The sequence below is a fragment of the Diadema antillarum genome, unplaced genomic scaffold (genome assembly GCF_040938485.1).
Source record: "Diadema antillarum isolate AM-2024a unplaced genomic scaffold, OU_Dant_1.0 seq00000379_RagTag, whole genome shotgun sequence".
Classification (NCBI taxonomy): Eukaryota; Metazoa; Echinodermata; class Echinoidea; order Diadematoida; family Diadematidae; genus Diadema; species Diadema antillarum.
In genome coordinates this window covers 402223-421913 of record NW_027271378.1, presented here as the reverse complement: position 1 = coordinate 421913, position 19691 = coordinate 402223, and the positions used below count along the sequence as shown (strand labels likewise).

Here is a 19691-nt window from a genome sequence, read left to right as displayed (position 1 = left end):
TTAAACGCAGTTATATCACAATATTGATCATGCTCGACCGAACATATCAGTGTCTAATCGTATAAGGATATAAGATATCAAATGCCTCCCTCTCGATCTCTGCCTTGAGGTGGAGGTGTTCGCAGCAACCACGCACGATACCGGAAGTGTTATGTAAACTATAAACGAAGTGTTTTCGCGGGAAACGTGCTTGCGGAGGATGTGATCCCAGCATCTTCGACGTTAAAAGCAGGGCGTTTTGTTTCGGCATTCTCACCAAAAGTCTGCGATTTGTTAGACGGGGTAAGTACTGATGACGAAAAAACATTCTTTCCAGCTCACCATGATACAAAGAGGACTTTTGTCGTACAGAAAAATGTTCATTCGCAGTGTTACTCTTTATTTAAATGGGCATGTTTCCCGGTCCCACACGTGTATTTTGATGCCGTGTTCCTGACCTTACCATGTTGCCACCGAGCTACGAGCAAAGAAACCACTGGAATGGACATTCCATTCAATTTATATGAACCTTAAACACATGAAGGAGTCTTTTACTACGACTATGATATACGGAAACATGAAATACACATTTCTCGATCCCTTAGTCTGACATGTTTGGCGCACGCAAGCACAATGTTCAGGAGAATGCACGATAAATAATTGTGTCCATGGTCCATGCGTTGATGCACGCTGCGCTCTGATGATGCAAAAAGCGCAGTAGTACCTAGGCCTACCTATGGATACCTATGGAAGATTCTGAACGCAGGCTGAGCCTCTATATTCAGATCCAGGTTTTGTCCTTGAGATGAGCTGGGTCATGGCCAGCCAGGTGGAGTGGCATTGAACTTAAATTGTATGGGTTCATTCATTGCATTGTCCCAAAATTTATCCAAACCAACTTCAAACTTCAATGTAATGTGATGTGGCATTGCAATGCAATGCATGTTCGTCCGTCTAGTATTATCAAATCGTTATGTGCCATGTGTGGACAGCAATATAATGAAAATATAATGGGATTTCCATTAAAAATTCCATTTTCTAGCATGATTAAAGAGCACTTGGATGGCGTACTAACTGCTTTCTGTCAGAAATATCACAGGCCTTGTCTTATGTGAAGCTAGTCTCACATATTTAATTACCAATTAGACTCCCCCACCACCAGCCACCCCCCCTTGTTTTTTTTTTTCTTTTGTTTTGTTTTGTTATGTTTTTGCTGCTGATTACCGTCAGGATAAAACATGATAGGAATAGGACAAAAGAATTTGTTACTGGTATAGATTCAACCATTGCAGAAGCTATTCTCAACCACAGCCACTGTAATTGTAGCCAATATCATAAAGTTGCCACACAGCACAGAATGAAAGCAATGTTTATACTTTTATATAAATAGAATTAAAGAATTGGGTGAATTTGGGGCAGGCTTGTAAATTGCTGCCCATGCAAACATTTGAATTTGAATTCCACATATCAAATTTTAATGATGATGGACCTTTCTTGTCTGTTGCAGGAGATGGCAGCATCAACTCAGTTGGGGTCTGACTTGGCCAGTTGTTCATCTCAATTAACTCCCAAGCCCCCCAAGCCACCACCGAGCCAATCAGAAGAGCCAGAGAGTCCCCTCAAGACCAAGGCTTCACCCAAGCGCCCAATGAGAGAGGTGGTCAGTGCCAAACTCAACAACTCAATCTCTGCCAAATCGCCAGGCCGACAAGGGAACTCGCCGAAGAGACCGCGGAAGGAGGGAACAGGGAGAGTTGATGAGAGCACAGCCAACAAGGAGTGTGAGACACCGAAGTCTGAAAAGAAAGAGGCAGCGGCAGCCACGGAAGCGGTCACAGACGAATGCGAAGCGGCAAAGGGTCGCCAGTATTCGGAAGGACTTGATGTTTTGGCGAGGTGGAGCGATGGACTCTTTTATCTCGGAACAGTAACAAAGGTTGGGCAATAATCTTTCCACCTACAATTGTATACCATATTTATTGGGGGCAGAGAGTTGTTACACTTTGCAGGGAAAGTTTTTTGTGTGTCTCCCCCATCCCCAAGTGATTTACTGTACACTTCCCTGCTCATGTTAGCCTATGCACGGATGTACGTCCCCCCCCCCCCCCCCACTATTACCCCACCATGCACAGTGCATCCAAGCATAAGCCAGCAAAGGTGGGGTAGTGGAGTGGTATGGTAAAATTAGTAGGGGGACATAAGGCAGGGCTGCACACTGACTCATTTTTTTACTGGTCCGACCTGTCTGTCAGACCAGACAGGTCGGACCAGTAAGTACCCAGTTTTTCTATTCTTTATTGGCCCATTCCTTATAAATGTTACTGGTCCGACAGTGATTTTTACTGGTCAGGGACCGTCGGACCAGTGCCAGTGTGCAGCGTTGCATAAGGAAATCCTTTCCTTTGCAGAGCTACCATAGTGCTTGCTTGCTTGATAAATTAGACAATATTGAAAAAGCACTGTGGAATTTAACTCTGTTATGTACAAAACTGAAACTATCATTCTGCCAATTGCAATATTGAAGTGCTCATTTGATACTACCTTTGGATGTGATGCTTTAGTACTAAAAAAAAAATGTTTTTGTTTTGTTTGTCTGTTCGTTTTTTCCCGGTCCTACGCTGATTGGACAGGTGGATGCTGATCACGAGAAATGCATGGTATCCTTCGAGGACAACTCCGAGTTCTGGGTCCTGTACAAGGACCTGCAGAAAGCCCTCACGGACAGCGAGGACATTACCTGCTTCGTCTGCCACGACGGGACGTCAGAGCTGCCCAACGAGATCGTCATCTGCGACAGATGCGGACGAGGTGATATGCATACTTGTGTTGAGAAATCCTGTGCCTTCCTGATTAAGTCATGCCAGGCATTGTTCAATGCCAAGGGGTAGAACTTATTTTGTTATCACAGTTACAGATTTTGTGCAAATAGTAAAGTGTAATGTTGCAAGATTTCGCAGGAGGTAAAAGATGAGATGTTGTATTCTACAAAGGGAAGCTTCTCGTCTTTCCTATCTAATGATTGTCTCATCTGTCGCTAAGTGATTCAAATTCAACTTCTAATCTTATTCCATTGAATTAATATATGTCTTTCATTATTCATTTTACCCAACACTTGTGGTCCAAGCCAAGGCACGAATACAACAACAAGCATTTTTCAGGGAAATGTAAATGGGAAACAGCAAGTTTGATGAATAACCCAATTGAGTATTGAACATGGAAGGTGACTTCATTGTGCATTATCCAAAACTGCACAAGGGTGTTTAGATTCTTGATAGTGAGGCACGCAGTGGTCCTTTTCAGCTCATGTCATGTGATGAGAAGTTGGCCAATTGGATTGCAAGAATCTTTATAGGGTGTTGCACAGAATGTGCTATTTTAATAATTTTTTGACGGGTTTGGGTCCTGCTTTCTCTTTGCCAGGAGTGTGTATACAGGCCCTCTTGGTAGAATTTTTTTTTCACTTTTGTTCCATATCGTTGGTACTTCTTTCCTTTCCAGGTTATCACCAGCAGTGTCATAGTCCTGCCATAGAGGGCGGCATTCTACAAAATGAGGACGAGCCGTGGCATTGTAGACCTTGTGTGTTTGTTAGTTCAGTCAAGGTACGTGCAGCATTGATCTCCTTGTACGTCGAGTTGAAATATGTTATAAATATTTTAAGTGATGCTTTGATCTACTATGGACATCAAATCCACAGATTTTTTTTTGTGAGAAATGTAATTACCCTTCTTGTTTGTGTGTATTGAATGGTTTCTTGTGATACTGTTTTCATGAGACTATGATTACAGCCCTTCTGTTCAATTCTGTCAGAAAAACAGGAAAACAGTAAAACATAGTGTAGTTGCAGAGGGAAATCTAGTAATTGAAATATAAAAGTGTGAAAATAGAGCTTATATGACTGGATTTCAAGTCTGTGTTGCTGTTTCTAGGCTGAGCCCCGGCCACTCCCCTTCCCGTCCTGATCAAAATATTTTTGTGTTCACATCAATTTCCACGTGCCCACCCATTTATTCATGTGTACCATGTTACCATGGTACATGTAACTGGGCATCTCATTGTTACAACCAATCTTGATGCACAAATATGTGACAGAGCCAAGTTGATTTTTTTTTTTTTTTCCCGTGGGAGTCGGGGTGGAGAAAGAAATGCACCCGGTACATTCGACATCTTAAAGTGAGAAACTAGTATGGAGGGGACAATTCACAAATATCTAATATCATGATCTTTAGTTGAAAATTTAAAGAGGGAAATCTAAATTTTTCAGTCTGTCTTGTGGCAGATGCGTCCAAGTCAAATCATGTCACAGATGTCGGTTATAAATTCCTGTGGTGTTTAAAGGCTAACACTTTCCAGCGTGGACATTAGCTGATTTTCTATATTCATTACTTTTCATTTTTGTTTCTTGTTATTTCAGGTGGGCGGAGCTCTTAAGAAAGGTCCAGCAGGTAAAGGAAATGGCTTGAAGTTCTATGTGACAGTGTTGTTTATAAATTAGACCACAAAATGTTTTTCATCTTGCCAGTGATTTTGCAGTACAGTTCAAATATGCAAATTATCACGTGTGCATTCTGTCCACCATTGAGAGTTTTCAGTACTGTTAAGGTCGCTGCCAACAGCGTTTTTGTGTCTTTGAGAGTGTGTAAAGTAATCATTGTCTGACCTCTGCTTAAGAACAGGCTGACTGTGAACTCCACCAGTTTCTGGCTCAGTCTCCATGTACTTCCTCATCATTTTTCTGGTCTGATACCTTTTGTATTTGTTGCTTGCAGTAAATTTGACATATTTTCCTGATGTTAGAGTCCAATGCAAATAGTGTACATAGAAATTCAAAAGCAGAAACAGACAATAGAAATGGTTTGTTTTTGCTGGATCTCATGTAGTGATTTGCTCCGCCCCTCCTTGTCTTTCATATTTTGCAGCAAAAGCATTCCAAGAGGTGAAGAAGGCACTCCCATACAAGGTAAGAGCACCATTATAATGCAAGAGCACAAATAAATAATATCTTTGATATATTGTTATATATTTCCTATATCTTTGCTCGTGTAAGTAGGAATGATTTCATTCCTGTTCAAATAGATATTACATTTTTTTTTTTGCCATTATACTTTGATATTCAGTATGTGTATTTACATTCAGTATATGAGTTGTCCAACCATGTCCAGTATAAGTGTATACCTGATGATGTCTGTGCTTATTTCAAGAACTACAGGTAATTCAACAATGCTATAAATGAAGGAAAATTGTTGCTATGTGTGTACTGAGGGGACATTCACTGAGCCTCGTGATGTCATTAAATATGTTGTATGTATTTATTCACTTTTAAAGGTGTATCAAAAGACGATGGTGTTCCTGGAAACACCTTATTATTTTCTGTCCATGTTAGTTCTTCAACAGTATTGAGCATCTCACGATATTCACTTCTGTCCAAGTTTCTCCCATCTTCTAGATCTTGTGTAATAGATTCATCCATCTGTTTTTGTCTCAATCTGCATTACAGATAGAAAATCTCCACTGGGATTCCGGCCACAAGACCAACACAGAACAGTGCTACTGCTATTGTGGGGGTCCTGGAGAGTAAGTGTACAATGGCCTATCCATCATTCTCATTCATATAAAGTCAAATGCATTGAAACCCCCAAGGTTTTTGATCTATTTCGAGTGGATAGAAATTGTTTCTTGTTGAATAGTAAGTAAATTCAGTTTTTTTAAAAGTCTTCATTATTGTTTCTGTCAAATACTAGTACTGTAAACAATCTCATGGGAACAGCATTTTATTAAAATATACATATGCCAAGAACTGATTTACATGATGGTATTGTAGGCAATCCTTTCTATACCAAGCCCATTGCATTCCTTGGTATGTTGTTATCATTATATATATCTAATTGCTGTAGAAAAACATTTGTCATGTACAAGGTAGACTTGCCTTGTGGTTTAACTCCAGGAAGTGGGTTGTTTGAATTTTTTTTCAGTTGTTTCAGTCTTCACATCACATCTAGTGAGGTCTAGTCACTCTGTCTCACACATCCATGAATGGACTCCTTCAACCATACTTACTTTGTGAACCCCTCTCCTCAACAGTATTAAATCGACATCTTTCTGAGATCTGTGATGTTGCTCTTTAAACCGGAGATTACTGCTTACCTGCTGAATAGAAATGATATATCTTTCCTTTGTCTCGTCTCCCGTTCAGCTGGTACTTGAAGATGCTTCAGTGTTGCAGATGCCGACAGTGGTTTCATGAAGGTAATCAACTAAACCTGAGTCCCCAATTTGGAAATGGTCATTACAGGAATAGTGATGTAAAAGTAAAGTATTACTTAGCCCTGGGAGCCTCTTCTATTCTATATATTGCCCTCAGAGAGGGCTCGAAAATTATTTCAGACCCAGCAGTGGCCAGTCCATTGCGTGTAAGTATTTTGAAAGAAATGTGTGTTTTTGCTCCAACCGTAAAAGCTGTGGTGGGAAAGGCATGGCATCATACAGGGAAGACATTTGCAATATTGTACAATGAGGGTCTGTGTTAGATTTTTGATAATCGGAGTGCCTAAGACTGTACCCTGTAAACACTGCTGTAAGCTCACAATGACAATGAGATACTTATGAATTTGATTTTTTTATTTTGAAATTCCACAAGAAGATATGTTGCTGATGCAAAACAATTTAATTTGTGAATTATCTCCGAAGTTCATTCAGAACTTCCCGCACAATCTGTGTGCATGAAATGCTGACTTAACCCATGAAAAGGTGTCTGTATTCAAACTATACTGACCTAAAATGATGACAGTTGTTTGCTAGATTCCAACTCGCATGTATTTTTTCCTCCCACAGCATGTGTCCAGTGTATAGAGATCCCAATGATGTATGGTGATAGGTAAGAAAGAGTTATGTGAATCCTCCTAGACATTCTCTTTTCTTTAGTTAAGCATCTCCATATTCAGTCACGTACATGTGTCATATATGTATTTAGTCAGATTGTCACATACCAGTGACAGCGTCAAGACTCTAAATCTTATTTTCTTGTTCACTGGTATGATTAACAGCTCAGCCTTGGAATTATTTATTACCTTCGCCGAGAAAGGAGGTTATGTTTTCATCAGCGTTGGTTTGTTTGTTTGACTGTGTGCAAAATAACTTAAAAATGGATATGGATGAAACTTATAGGAAACTTTGAGAATGACACAAGGAACAGATAATTAAATTTTGATAGTGATTTGGGAATTTTTATGGATTTTGTGAAGGATTTTCGATATTTTGGCAGGTAGAGTCAATGAACTTGGGAGTTCAAGCTGCGCATTTTTTGAGGTTTGCACACACTTAAGTGCATGCTTTTCTGTGCTGTGTAATAAGGCCAGTGCAATAAGGATTATTAGAATGACTAGTACCTATTCCTATGGATTTAAGGTGAATTTGAGGGCATCTGCATTGAATATCTAGCTAAAAAAGAAAGGGGGGGGGGGAGGAGAAAGCATACCTGCACATATATAATTTTGTGAATGAAAACACTTTGAATTGTAAGGCCGTTTAAAGCTATGACATCATTTTGTACTTCTTCCTTCTGTGTTTTCCTCACAGGTTCTATATATTTGTGTGTTCTGTGTGCAATCGAGGCCCCGAGTACCTCAAGAGGCTTCCCCTGAAATGGTGAGACATTAATCTTTGAATTTGGACATCCAGTGATGATAATGATGAGTGTGATGATGATGGTGATGATAATGGTGATGGTGGTGATGAGGGTGATAGTGGTGATGATGACGATGATAATGGTGATTGTGGTGATGTTAATAGTGATGGCGACGGTGATGGTGATGGTTGATGGTGATGGCGATGATGATGTTAGTGATGATGGCGATGATGATGATGATGAAGATGGTGGTGATGAAGATGGGATAATTGTATTATGATGGTGATGATGATGATGGTGGTGATGTTGATGGTGGTGGCAATGGTGATGGTAATGATGATGGTGACAGCGATAGTGATGGTGATGGTAATGATGATGGTGACGGTGATGGTGATGGCGATGGCGATGGCGGTGGGGGTGACGGTTACGGTGATGATGGTGATGTTGATGGCGATGATGTTAGTGATGATGGCGATGATGATGATGATGAAGATGGTGGTGATGATGATGATGATGAAGATGATGATGAAGGTGATGATGATCATGATGGTGATGTTGATGATAATGATTATGGAGATTATGATGATAATGACTGTGATGATGCAGTATTAGTGATAGTTTTTATTTGCATTGTTACCATTAGACTTCTCTCTGAAGTCATGATGTTGTACTGTTAGCATCCATTAAACTCCCCGATACAACAAAAAGCACAGGCACTCTAAAAACTTCAGAGATGACCAGTGAACACATAACAGTGATAGATCATCTCTGTGATGTTAAAAGCAAACAATATTTTGAAGTTGCCAACAAAATAAAACTAAGTGAGGAAAATTGCAAAGGGCTTTGCTGGTAATTCCACATGAACACTATATACGTGTAATGAGAAGATCCATAAGACAGTCACAATTTTTCCTCTCTCTTTAAAGGTGTCACTTTGCTCAGGTATTTAGTTCTGGAGTGTGACGTAATAAGGACAATGTGAAAGGAAATATTTGCTTTCACTCAACTTATCATGTCAACAGCAAAACCTGACTTTCTCTTCACACCTCACCTTGTGATCTTCCACATTGTAAATATAAATGACTTTATCATGACAGTGTTACATGTTTTATTGAGAATTACTTGATTGTGTATGCAATGTTCCATAATGAAAGATTGTCGTTCTAAATCTGCAGGGTGGATCTGGCACAGCTGGTGTTGTATAATCTAACCCTGCTGCACAAGAAGAAGTACTACGACTTTGAAGACGAGATCCTCCCCAACCTGACCCAGGAATGGAATAACTACCAGGTTCCCCATGTGAGTTTAGAGACAAAATGCTGCTTCAATACTCTAAATTTTCACAGCTCATTTATAGCCTGAAATGTCGCTGTCCTGGGCCCTGTTTCGTAAAGCTGTTCATGAAGTTATGCATGACTTTACGAACGACTGAAATATGAAGTGCCAATATGTGTGCCCATTTTTTTTCCCCTTAGCTTTTAACAAAGTACAATTGTATATCAATATTTCATTTACATTGGGGCAAAAATACACTTTCAACTAAAAATGTGTCTTAACATGTAAGAATAATCATTATCATCTGCAAATTACAACTTTAGCTATGGAAATTAACAATGACTAGGAAACCCACTTGACTTGCCATATTTAAGCCGTTCGTAAAGTCGTGCATAACTTTACGAACAGCTTTATGAAACAGGGACGTGATCATGTGACTCTGACATATTTTCTTATCCAATCAATTGTAGCAAGATGATTTAGATATTATTGAGATCTTGGACAATTGAAGTGATTAAGTGGGTGATTCATGATATTTGCTGCTGTCATGGTTATTGGAAGTTCCTGAACTCCTGAAACCTTGGAAACTTGAAACTTGTCAAAGGACCTTTGTGCAGTATCCTGCATTTTTCTTGTGTACTGCATGAGAGTCTAAAGTCTTTCCTCAATACCGTCTGTCTTCCCAGTATGAGACATTACATATATGTCAAGAGTACAGTTTTTTGCCAGCTTCATACAAACAATTTGTGGCTTCCGTGTCATTGAAGCAACTTTAGAGAAGATTTGTATGTATTATACTGTTGGTTTATTTCACAGAAGGTGTTGTACTGCAGGATTTTGCTCGCATATCTGAGTATCTCAAACAGCTCATTGCTCTATGGTCGGTGAAGCAACTTGGAAGAAGATACAATATTCTTCACTTTATGATTGCAATGAGACTGCTTTACCATAAGATTCTTTTTTTTTTTTGTGCCTCCGCCACGAAGTGGTGCCGGAGGCATTATATTTTCGGGTTGTCCGTCCGTCCGTCCGTCCTTCCGTCCGTCCTTCCGTCCGTAATGAATTTTGTGGACAGCGTAACTAAAAAACCTTTTGAGATATCCTAATGAAACTTGGCATGTATGTGTATTAGGGGGTGAAGTTGTGCTTATCATCTTTCGGGTGCACATGCTCAAGGTCAAAGGTCAAAAGGTCAAGGTCAAATATGTAAAATTTCACTATTTCCACCATATCTATGCAATGCCTGAAGATATTTTTATGCCTCCGCCACGAAGTGGTGCCGGAGGCATTATGTTTTCGGGTTGTCCGTCCGTCCGTCCGTCCGTCCGTCCGTCTTTCCGTCCGTCCGTCCGTCCGTCCGTCCGTCTTTCCGTCCATCCGTCCGTCCGTCCTTCCGTCCGTCCGTAATGAATTTTGTGGACAGGGTAACTACCAAAACCTTTTGAGGTATCCTAATGAAACTTGGCATGTATGTGTATTAGGGGGTGAAGTTGTGCCTATCAACTTTTGGGTGCATATGCTCAAGGTCAAAGGTCAAGGTCAAATGCTTAAAATTTTACTATTTCCCCCATATCTATGCAATGCCGGAAGACATTTTCTTGAAACTTAGTGTATACATGTACTACCCAATTGAGATTCTCTGGTGAAAGTTTGGGGTCATGAGGTCAAAAGGTCAAAGGTCAAAAGGTCAAGCAAAATGTTAAAATTTCACTTTTTTCTCTGTATCATGGAAATTGTTCAAGGTATCTTCATGGAACATAGTATATATGCATCTACTGACTGGCAGTGGTTATCTAGGGAATTTAGGGTTCATGGGGTCAAAGGTCAGGGGTCAAAGGTCAAGGGCAATACTTCAAAATTTTACTATTTTCCTTATATATTCATGCAATGCCAGCAGGATTTTTTTTTTTAACTTGATGTATGCATGTATAACCCAATAGAGATTCTCTGGGATTTTTTTTTTGCCAAGAAGGTCAAAGGTCAAAAGGTCAAAGATCAAGTGAAAGTGCTGAACTTACTTCTTTCTCCATATCTCGGAAGTGGCTCAAGTTATTTTGAAACTTAGTACATGCTGAATTTATGTATGTTCTGCCTGACAGTGATTCTTTTATAAATCAAAGGCCAGATGAAAATGATGACAATTTACTGTTCAATACAGAAATTGCGCTTTTTCTCCATACCTTGAAAATTACTCAGTGCATAAACTTATGAAATGGTCAAAGTCAAGTTAAAGTTTTTAAATCCCAAATACATGCTCTCCTATTCATCCAATTAAACATAGGTCAAGGAAGGTAAACATTCAATACATTTGTGACAAACTTGTCATTTTAATATTTTGCCAATTTTGTGAAAATGTAATCACACATTGTCCACATGTACTATAGACCTATTAGGAGAATCATGCATTATGGCGGAGGCATACCAGTCGCCATAGCGACATTTCTAGTCTTAAAACTTAGTGTATACATGTATTACCCAATTGAGATTCTCTGGTGAAAGTTTGGGGTCATGAGGTCAAAGGTCAAAGGTCAAAAGGTCAAGTAACAATATTAAAACTTCACTTTTTTCTCCGTAACTTGGAAATTGTTCAAGGTATCTTCATGGAACATAGTATATATACATGTACTGACTGGCAGTGATTATCTAGAGAATTTAGGGTTCATGGGGTCAAAGGTCAGGGGTCAAAGGTCAAAGGCAACACTTTAACATTTTACTATTTCCCTCATATTTATGCAATGCCAGCGGGATTATTTCTTTTTTACACTTGGTGTATGCATGTATAACCTAATAGAGATTCTCTGGAAACTTTTTTTTTTTTTTTTTTGCCTCAAAGGTCAAAAGGTCAAAGATCAAGGGAAAGTGCTGAACTAACTTTTTCCTCCATATCTCAGAAGTGGCTCAAGTTATCTTGAAACTTTTTACGTATTTGTGCATGTTCTGCCTGACAGTGATTATCCTATGAATTTTAGGGTCAAAGGCCAGATGAAAATGGTAACAATGTACTTTTCAATACAGAAATTGCACTTTTTCTTCATACCTTGAAAATTACTCAATGCATAAACTTATGACTGGGCAAAGTCAAGTTAAAGTCCTTAAATCCCCAAATACATGCTCTCCTATTCATCCAATTAAACCTAGGTCAAGGAAGGTGAACATTCAACACTCTTGTGACAAACTTGTCATTTTAATATTTTGCCAATTTTGTGAAAATGTAATCACACATTGTCCACATGTACTATAGACCTAATAGGAGAATCATGCATTATGGCGGAGGCATACCAGTCGCCTTAGCGACATTTCTAGTTTATAATAAAAATGTGCGAAATTCTGAATTCCTTATACATATTTTTGAAATGGGATTTTGTTTGCGTGTCCTTAACCGTATGAATATGTTAATGTTTTACGCAGCTCTCGGAAACAACTCGGTCGGAGAAGCAGGAGAGTATGCTGTCTGCCCTCCTGAGCTCTAAGATGAGGTGAGCCACTCTGATATATGTTAAGTGTTTCCTCCATCATGGTTGTCATGGAAACATAATTTTATATGCGATTGAAGAGGACCTTAAGCTTTTGGATGATGGAGATGGACAGGAATGAGAAAATAGGACGTCGTCTGTTTGTTCCATTTTCTTGTCATGTAGCTGCTAACTATGTCATTTCTTTCCCAATTAAAAAAGAAAATATATTTCACTTTTAAAACTCTGAAGATAGCAGGAAAGCAATTCTTTTGCAAAAATCTAAGACATTTTGTGAACAATCAATGAGTGGTCAATTTTCAGAACTGTGCAAAGTAAAGATTTAACGACTACTTGCAGCAAAGATGTATAGTGCCATTTCTCATATGATTTTGTGAAGAATTATGCTGTTTACATGGTGCCCTCCCACCCCAGGTTTGCATGTGGCAAGGAAGTGAAGAAGAAGAAGAACCTATGGGGGTTGAGGGTACGCACACCACCCGTCCCGCCCACCATAGTCCTGCCCGCTATTGGTCAGATCACTGATGAGGTCATGAATGACATGAAGATGAAAGGTCGGAAGGTCGTGACCTTTTTCCCAGTGCAGAGGTGAGCCATTCAGAGCTTGAAGTGTTATTTCGCGTTCATTTCATCTTGTTGGTGCAAGGTTGTTTCAGTAATTTCAAAACCTGTTTGAAAATATTAAAGAAAAATTATGTCTGCACAACATTAGGAAGAACCTAGATTGATATTCATGGTGATATCTAATAGGTCACACTTCTGATCACAATAACTTTGCCATATTATTGTCATCATAGAGGTGCTCTTTAATACAAGCTTAGCATATTCTTGTAATGTTAGTTCTTCCTTTATAGTTCCATTATCATTTCATCTTGTATTCACTTTGGTTAGTGATGAATCCAAATCTTGTCTACCAAAGTCTTTGAGTCTCTCCCATTAATGATACAGTGACCGAGTGGTTGCTTAGCCTTTTCTGTGCCGGAAACTATTTACAGTGTGTACAACACTTTGGGGTTTTCTGTGCCAATCAGCACTCAAAGCACACAAAAGATTAAAAATTGCATTACAAAGACCTGTTGGCAATTTCCATGCTCTGGGGGGTGTTTCATCAACATTTGTCACTGCTGACAACTTGAATCACCATAGTAACAGTCAGTGACCAGAGCATCTCAGCCAATCAAAACCAAGGAGTTTGCTGAAATTAGCGCTGACAAACGTTGATGAAACACCCCCCTGATTGTAGCATCTTCAGTCGTTGAGTCCTTGAATGTCATTTTGACGGACTCGATGAACTCAGTAAGGTTAGCAGTAATGTCAAGGGAGATCAAAAGTCCAGAATTTGAATACTGTTAAGCAAGAAATATTTGCCGTTTGATATTTTTGTAAATTGAAGCTGTCAGCCTCTTTTTCATGGCATGACATTTTCGCAAATTTCCACTGGCATCCAGTGCATTTTAGTGTAGACAAAAAAGTTTGCATGCATTAAAATTTTGGGCATCTTGGCTTTCGCAAAATTAAAATCCATATGAACATTTCTGGTGTTGCAGTACTACTAATGTACAGTGTAGAACAAGGTTAAGACAGTTTCTCTGTATATCATATACAGTCTCGTCACCAAATCTTCCTTTTTTTCTACTCTCTCTTCTCTTTTTTGGAATACAGCAATGACAGAGACTCTTTCTCTTGTTGCTTGCCTTTTCACAAATTTTCATCTGACAGCTTGTCTCCCGTTCCGCTGGAGAGGAGGAGGAAGCAGAAGGGGCTCACCGCCGAGGAGATTGCAGCGAAATCGAAGAAGGCCCGGAAACTTCTCCTGGAGGCAACAAATAATGTGAGTAACCGCTACTCCAAGTTGGAAGGTCAGGCAACTGTGTTATTGAATGTGAACGAGCTAGAACATCAAACCTTGCCTGCTGATAACTGATGTCAGATGATCATGCCTGTATGCTGCACTCTGGATAGATCCAAACTGTTCAATTAATGTTCCCTGTTTCTAGTAGATGCAAAGGAAGAAGAGTTTTCCCTCTTGGCAAGGAAGCATTCTAAAGATATTCCCCCGATGTCCAGGTCTAGTTAATTTTACTCCATGATTTCTTATGCTGCTGTGAATACAACTGTAGGTCTCCACAACACACTTTCAGGATTTGTTTGAACAAAGTATGTATCATATGAATATATCTATATGATTTTTTTTTTCTGCACCCGCCAAGCTCCACCCCTTAAAGAATCTTTCTTGCCTCTCATGATGTCATCAGCAAAAGTCAGCTTGTAGAAGTAAACATAGTTCTAATTGTATTAAATTTAGGTTCTAATTCTTGTCTGATGATATTGTGACTCGAGTTAAGAATTTTTCTTGAGTTTTGTTTGTCTCCCCCTTTTGTTTTCTTCTTTCACTCCCAGCCATAATCTGATTTGAGTTAACTTGCATAACATGTCTCATTGTTTGCATTTCTTCTCTTTGTGACAGAAATTACCTCACCCACTCACAAGCCCCAATCAGTTGTACCGGGGCTATGCAGGGGGAGTGTGCTCATCATCCATAATCACCAGTGGGGGCTGTTCTGTGCTGGACATGATCCCCCCTCTGGAAATGGTCCCCCTGGGCAACAGCGTGGTCCCTTGCTCACCCAGCGTCCCGGAGGAGGGAATGTCATCAAAGAACGGGGCCGGGCAAGACAACGGTGCGGTCAACCAGTATGGCCGCCTGCTCTCGAGACAGTTGGAAGGGAAGAAGCGCAGGGGCCGGAAGAGGAAGCACAGACCCAGCGAGGACGCAGACGACCTCAGTTCGAGCGAAGTCAGCCAAGCGCCAGACATTCACAAACCGTGGCCGGAGAAGCCGCCTCAGGGGACCAGCCCCAGCAAGCTGCGGCTGAATGGCATGTCGGAAACGGCCAATTCGCTCTCCATTCTCCAGAAGTCTGTCTCATCGTACTTTGGCGCAGAGGGGCGGCTGGCTTGCGGGGAAGGCTACAAAGTGCTAGGGAAGCGAATCTGTGTCGACGGCAAGGTGCAGTATCTCATACAGTGGGAGGGATGTTCACCATGAAAAAACAGAAAAGGCCAAAACTCTCGTTTAAACATACTAGAGAGCAACACAGATAACATCAGTGTTGAAAATCACTTTTGTGTAGAACATCTGGAAATGTGAATGATAGTAAAAGGAGACTTGTTTGATTGAGAAGAGCAAGCAAAGGTCATTCGCATGTATGGAAGACACGAGCTCTGTCATTTAAGGGACCACTTCTGAGACATTACGTTTTATTGTGTCATTGTGTATCTTTATGTCATGATGTTACATAATCAAGTGTCCCGAGAGAACAGAAGGGAAAATTACTTACAGTCAATGGAACACCTGTGATAGTAATCTTGTCTCTTTGTTGGCATTGGGCAAAGACGCAGAATGTTCTGGAATATTTTCCAGGTACAGTGGAAGACGAGGAGATCAGCTGATGGTGAAACAGTATGAATTTCATCTCCCGCCTTTTTCTGTCCACTTGCAATTGTGATGTATCATTGGTCTTGGATCTTTTAGCATGAAGATTAACAGAAAACTGGGTTCTGGAGAGAGGTTCATTTCTGGGAAAGTGGTTTGCAGGAATTTTGACTGAAAAACTGAAAGTATCGAGTCATCTATCTGTATTGTCTCATATACATCATGTATCCTAATCATATTGTATGACTGTTTACTTTCACACCGTGTTAAAAATTGTGTTTGTGTCAGGTGCCGGTAATAACCGGAGCAACTGTAGTCTTTGATTTTTATATGACGCCCTGCTTGTTTTGTTTGTTTGTGTTCTGATGTACCTTAATCAGCAAATTCAAAACTTGGTTACTGAATAGATCAAGATCCAGTGTCAAAACGTGTATTGAAGTGGGCACAGTCATTTTAAAGGCTTCACACACATCCCCAGTAAGCAACATTTTACATTTTGTCCCGGTCAGGAAAATCTGATGTAGATGTATTGTGTTATGAGCATATCACGTCTAAATTTCAGTTTTCTAGCTGACAACTTTAGTTGAGGGAAATATTGATGAGTGAAATTGTAAGTGTAATACCCTTTGAGGGAATGCTATTCATGTAGTATAAAGAGGTACCAGTACATCAGTAAAACAGAGGGATTGCCTAACTGGCTTGTCACAGATCCTTGTGACGTTGCCCATTTCAGTTTTTCTCCACTGGTACACATTTCTGTGAATGCACTGAAATATCTTGGGGTAGTTGTAATAGTCTACTGTCCAGACTTCCTTTTAGCTGGCGTGCCTTCGATATCAAGAAGTTAGAATTAAGCTTTTGATTACTGTTCTCAGATAATCACAACAAGAATGTACACAATGTGTGTCTGAATTCTTGCAATTTTGAGGTGCTTTTTTCTTGTTTGTTTTTTTTTAACACATTGGGCCGAATTCACGAAGGTGGTACAAATGAAATCATGGTTTAAACCATGGACAAAAACCATGGAGCGCCAAGTGTCGCACGGAATATTTGGTTACAAAATTGGTCATTTTGTTGACAAAATGACCGTTTCGTTAACGAAATAATAATTTCGTGGACGAAATGTTCATTTAGTTACAAAGTGTTGTCATTTTGTTACAAAAAAGTCATTTCATCGACGAAATGACTGATTTCGTAACGAAATATTCCATGCGACACTTGGCGCTCCATGGTTTTTGTCCATGGTTTAAACCATGGTTTCATTTGTACCACCTTCGTGAATTCGGGCCATTGAAAGGGGTAACATTGTACGAGCCAGTAATCATAGAATGTGAAGAACCAGACACATTCACATGGCGCGCTGTTTTCTTGATGTTCTGATGGCGTATCGGCATTGATGCGATAAAAATCGGAGCTGGTATAAAGACCACTTTTTGTACCACTTTCATGTAATGTCAACCCATGTGTCACACAAGTTATCTGTTCTCTCCTTTCCAAATTTGCTTCACCTCGGTCGACTTCCAGGCACACTTTTTTATCACGATCACAATTAAATTTATGTTCTGGGTCTAGCTTTAAAATAGCCTCCCGAGGGTGCAACTTCGTGATTTCTAGCAACCCTAGAGCATCTCAAGGAATGGCTCTGTGGACTTGTATTTTGCACAAACGTTGCAGTATTGAGTTATTTGCGTTTTTTAGTAGCTATCTTGTGTTTTCAAGGTTTAAATTTCTGTTAAGTATTTCATTGTGTCTGCAGCCCTAGTCACATACTTTTTTTGTTTCTGAGGAATCAAACAATCTGTTCTGTTATTGTGACTATCATGTACTCTCATAATCCTTCCTGTGCTGGTAAGGACCTTGGACAGTGTGTACAATGCTATGGGGTATTCTGTGCCAATTAGCACTCATTGCACTGGCAAAGGGTTAGTAGAACAAAGATGAAGCGTTGTGCATTTTTCCTCAAAGTTGAGTTTTGGAAGTTAACAGTGTAACCGAAATTTCCTTCCCCCCTCCCCCCTCTCTCTCTTTTAACGTCAAACACAGTGTAGTTTTTAAGTTTGTGAGTCCATTTTTGCTTAAAACAAGCAGTATGTTACAGCCAAACCTTACACTTGTGACAGTGAAAAAATGGACAACTACTAGTACTTGAAAATATGATTATTTATTACATAGTGCCATGATTTTAAGTCCTCATTGTGTAATGGATGTGATTGGGCGACTGTACTTATAGTACAAATAAAACTAGAACAAAACATCATGGTGACTGAGTGTTTAAGTGTATGAATAACTGTATGGAAGATTATGAGTGAAATCATATTGTGTTCGAATCAGCAATTGTGTCTTTTCTAGTCTTCGGATTGCTAAATTTTGTCTTTCTGTCTATATTTTTTAGGCTTGTGTGTCTGTAAGGGCAATATGTTTGCAAAACAACTTCAGTCCCACCCTTATCAATTCCAGGCCAGTAAAACTCCATTTATATTTTGTTTTCATTTCTTCCTCAAATATATGGTGACAGAAACAAAATCATGTGGTTGATTTTGTGTTCATGAAACTTTTGTTTACTCTCAACTGTTCATGTATTGCTACCCCCTTCTTTAGGGGTTGAAGTCGGTTTGGCTTACCACATATAAAATGGGGAGGAGCCATTTTGCCATAACGTATCTGAAGTGAAGCCAAATGTATATAGCTGCCTCTCTTGCCTCCATCTCTGTGACAACTTTCTCTGTTGTAGGGAGACATGTACATATGAGGTCCTGTGGTCTGTGTCGTGGGCAATATGCAGGCCCTGGGTTCAAGCATAGATGCATTGAAAGTCCATTAGTTTAGCATGGTATTTATCACTTCTCTCTACTAAAAGAATATGAATGGGTGTACTATTGAGGGCATGCAGGCTGTGTTGTAGAATCGTCGTCACATGCCCCCACGTGAGCGGTCATGGAACGTTCCTCACTGCGAGGAGATGGTGTACATAAATGCATGCTTGGTGTGAAAGACAGACCCCCCATAACCTTCAGTTATATCTTGTACAATACAGGCGACTTCCACTGTAACAAAGTCCTTCAAAGACTGGCAGTTTTTTAACGATATATCAAAATTTTGTAATAGTCGAACAGTCAAGCATATGTATGAGGACATTTAGGTGATAGTTTTCTGACCTAAATTTTTACTTCATTAAGAAAATTTCTTTTTACCGTGCTCGTTATAATGGGAGTACACTGGGTATTATTAAAAAAAAGATTACATTTCATTTTCATAGACACAAATCAAATAAGGCATATGTCTATTAAAGAAAACAAGTATCATGTTTGAACGTGATGATACAGGAAAACATCATTGTAAAGAGGTCAGTGAACCACCGATTTTACCTTGTTATAGACAGTACCTTGTAAGCATACTATGTAAGAGACCAGATACACACAGTAACGAAAAATCGGGATTGCCAGATTGACCCAATTAAAAGCAGTACCTTCTTGTAAGTGAGCTTGTTAAGTATCAGGTTAAGAAGGTTTGTGGTTGTGTTTCCACTTCAGAAGCTTTGGGTCGATTCTCTGCCCTTAGGTGCGATACCAGTGTACAGTGCACTCCTGTTGCGATGAAGTCCTCAGAACCAGCAGTTTTCTTGCGGTGTGTCAAAATTTCGTTCTAACCGAACAGTGAAGTACAGAAGGATATGAAGATGATAATTTTGGAACCGTAATTTTTTGCTTTGTAGTGAGAATGTCATTATATCTGTGCTCATTAACCCTAACTAGGCCGGGGGGGCCTCTGAGCCCCCCCCCCCTCAACGTTCCGCGCGATGTATCGCTATCGCGAAAAGCTATCGCCGCGACGTTTCATGAGTTTTTTCTTTCGAGTCTCCCGCATCTTTTGACACCAGATTTGTAATGCCCGGGCGCGCAGTTCC

At 39.9% G+C, this 19691-nt stretch overlaps 1 protein-coding gene across 1 annotated transcript; it reads left to right on the top strand.

Annotated features, from left to right (window-relative positions):
• The first annotated feature begins 262 nt into the window (after positions 1-262).
• Positions 263-16063, top strand: LOC139731564 (metal-response element-binding transcription factor 2-like). Its single transcript, XM_071642454.1, has 15 exons — positions 263-282; positions 1487-1915; positions 2610-2787; positions 3478-3581; positions 4394-4424; positions 4899-4939; positions 5477-5553; positions 6173-6225; positions 6811-6853; positions 7555-7623; positions 8779-8902; positions 12287-12354; positions 12766-12939; positions 14071-14182; positions 14819-16063. Exons 2-15 carry the CDS (start codon positions 1490-1492, stop codon positions 15398-15400), a joined length of 2082 nt encoding a protein of 693 aa, XP_071498555.1. The 5' UTR covers positions 263-282; positions 1487-1489; the 3' UTR covers positions 15401-16063.
• Positions 16064-19691: the final 3628 nt, after the last annotated feature.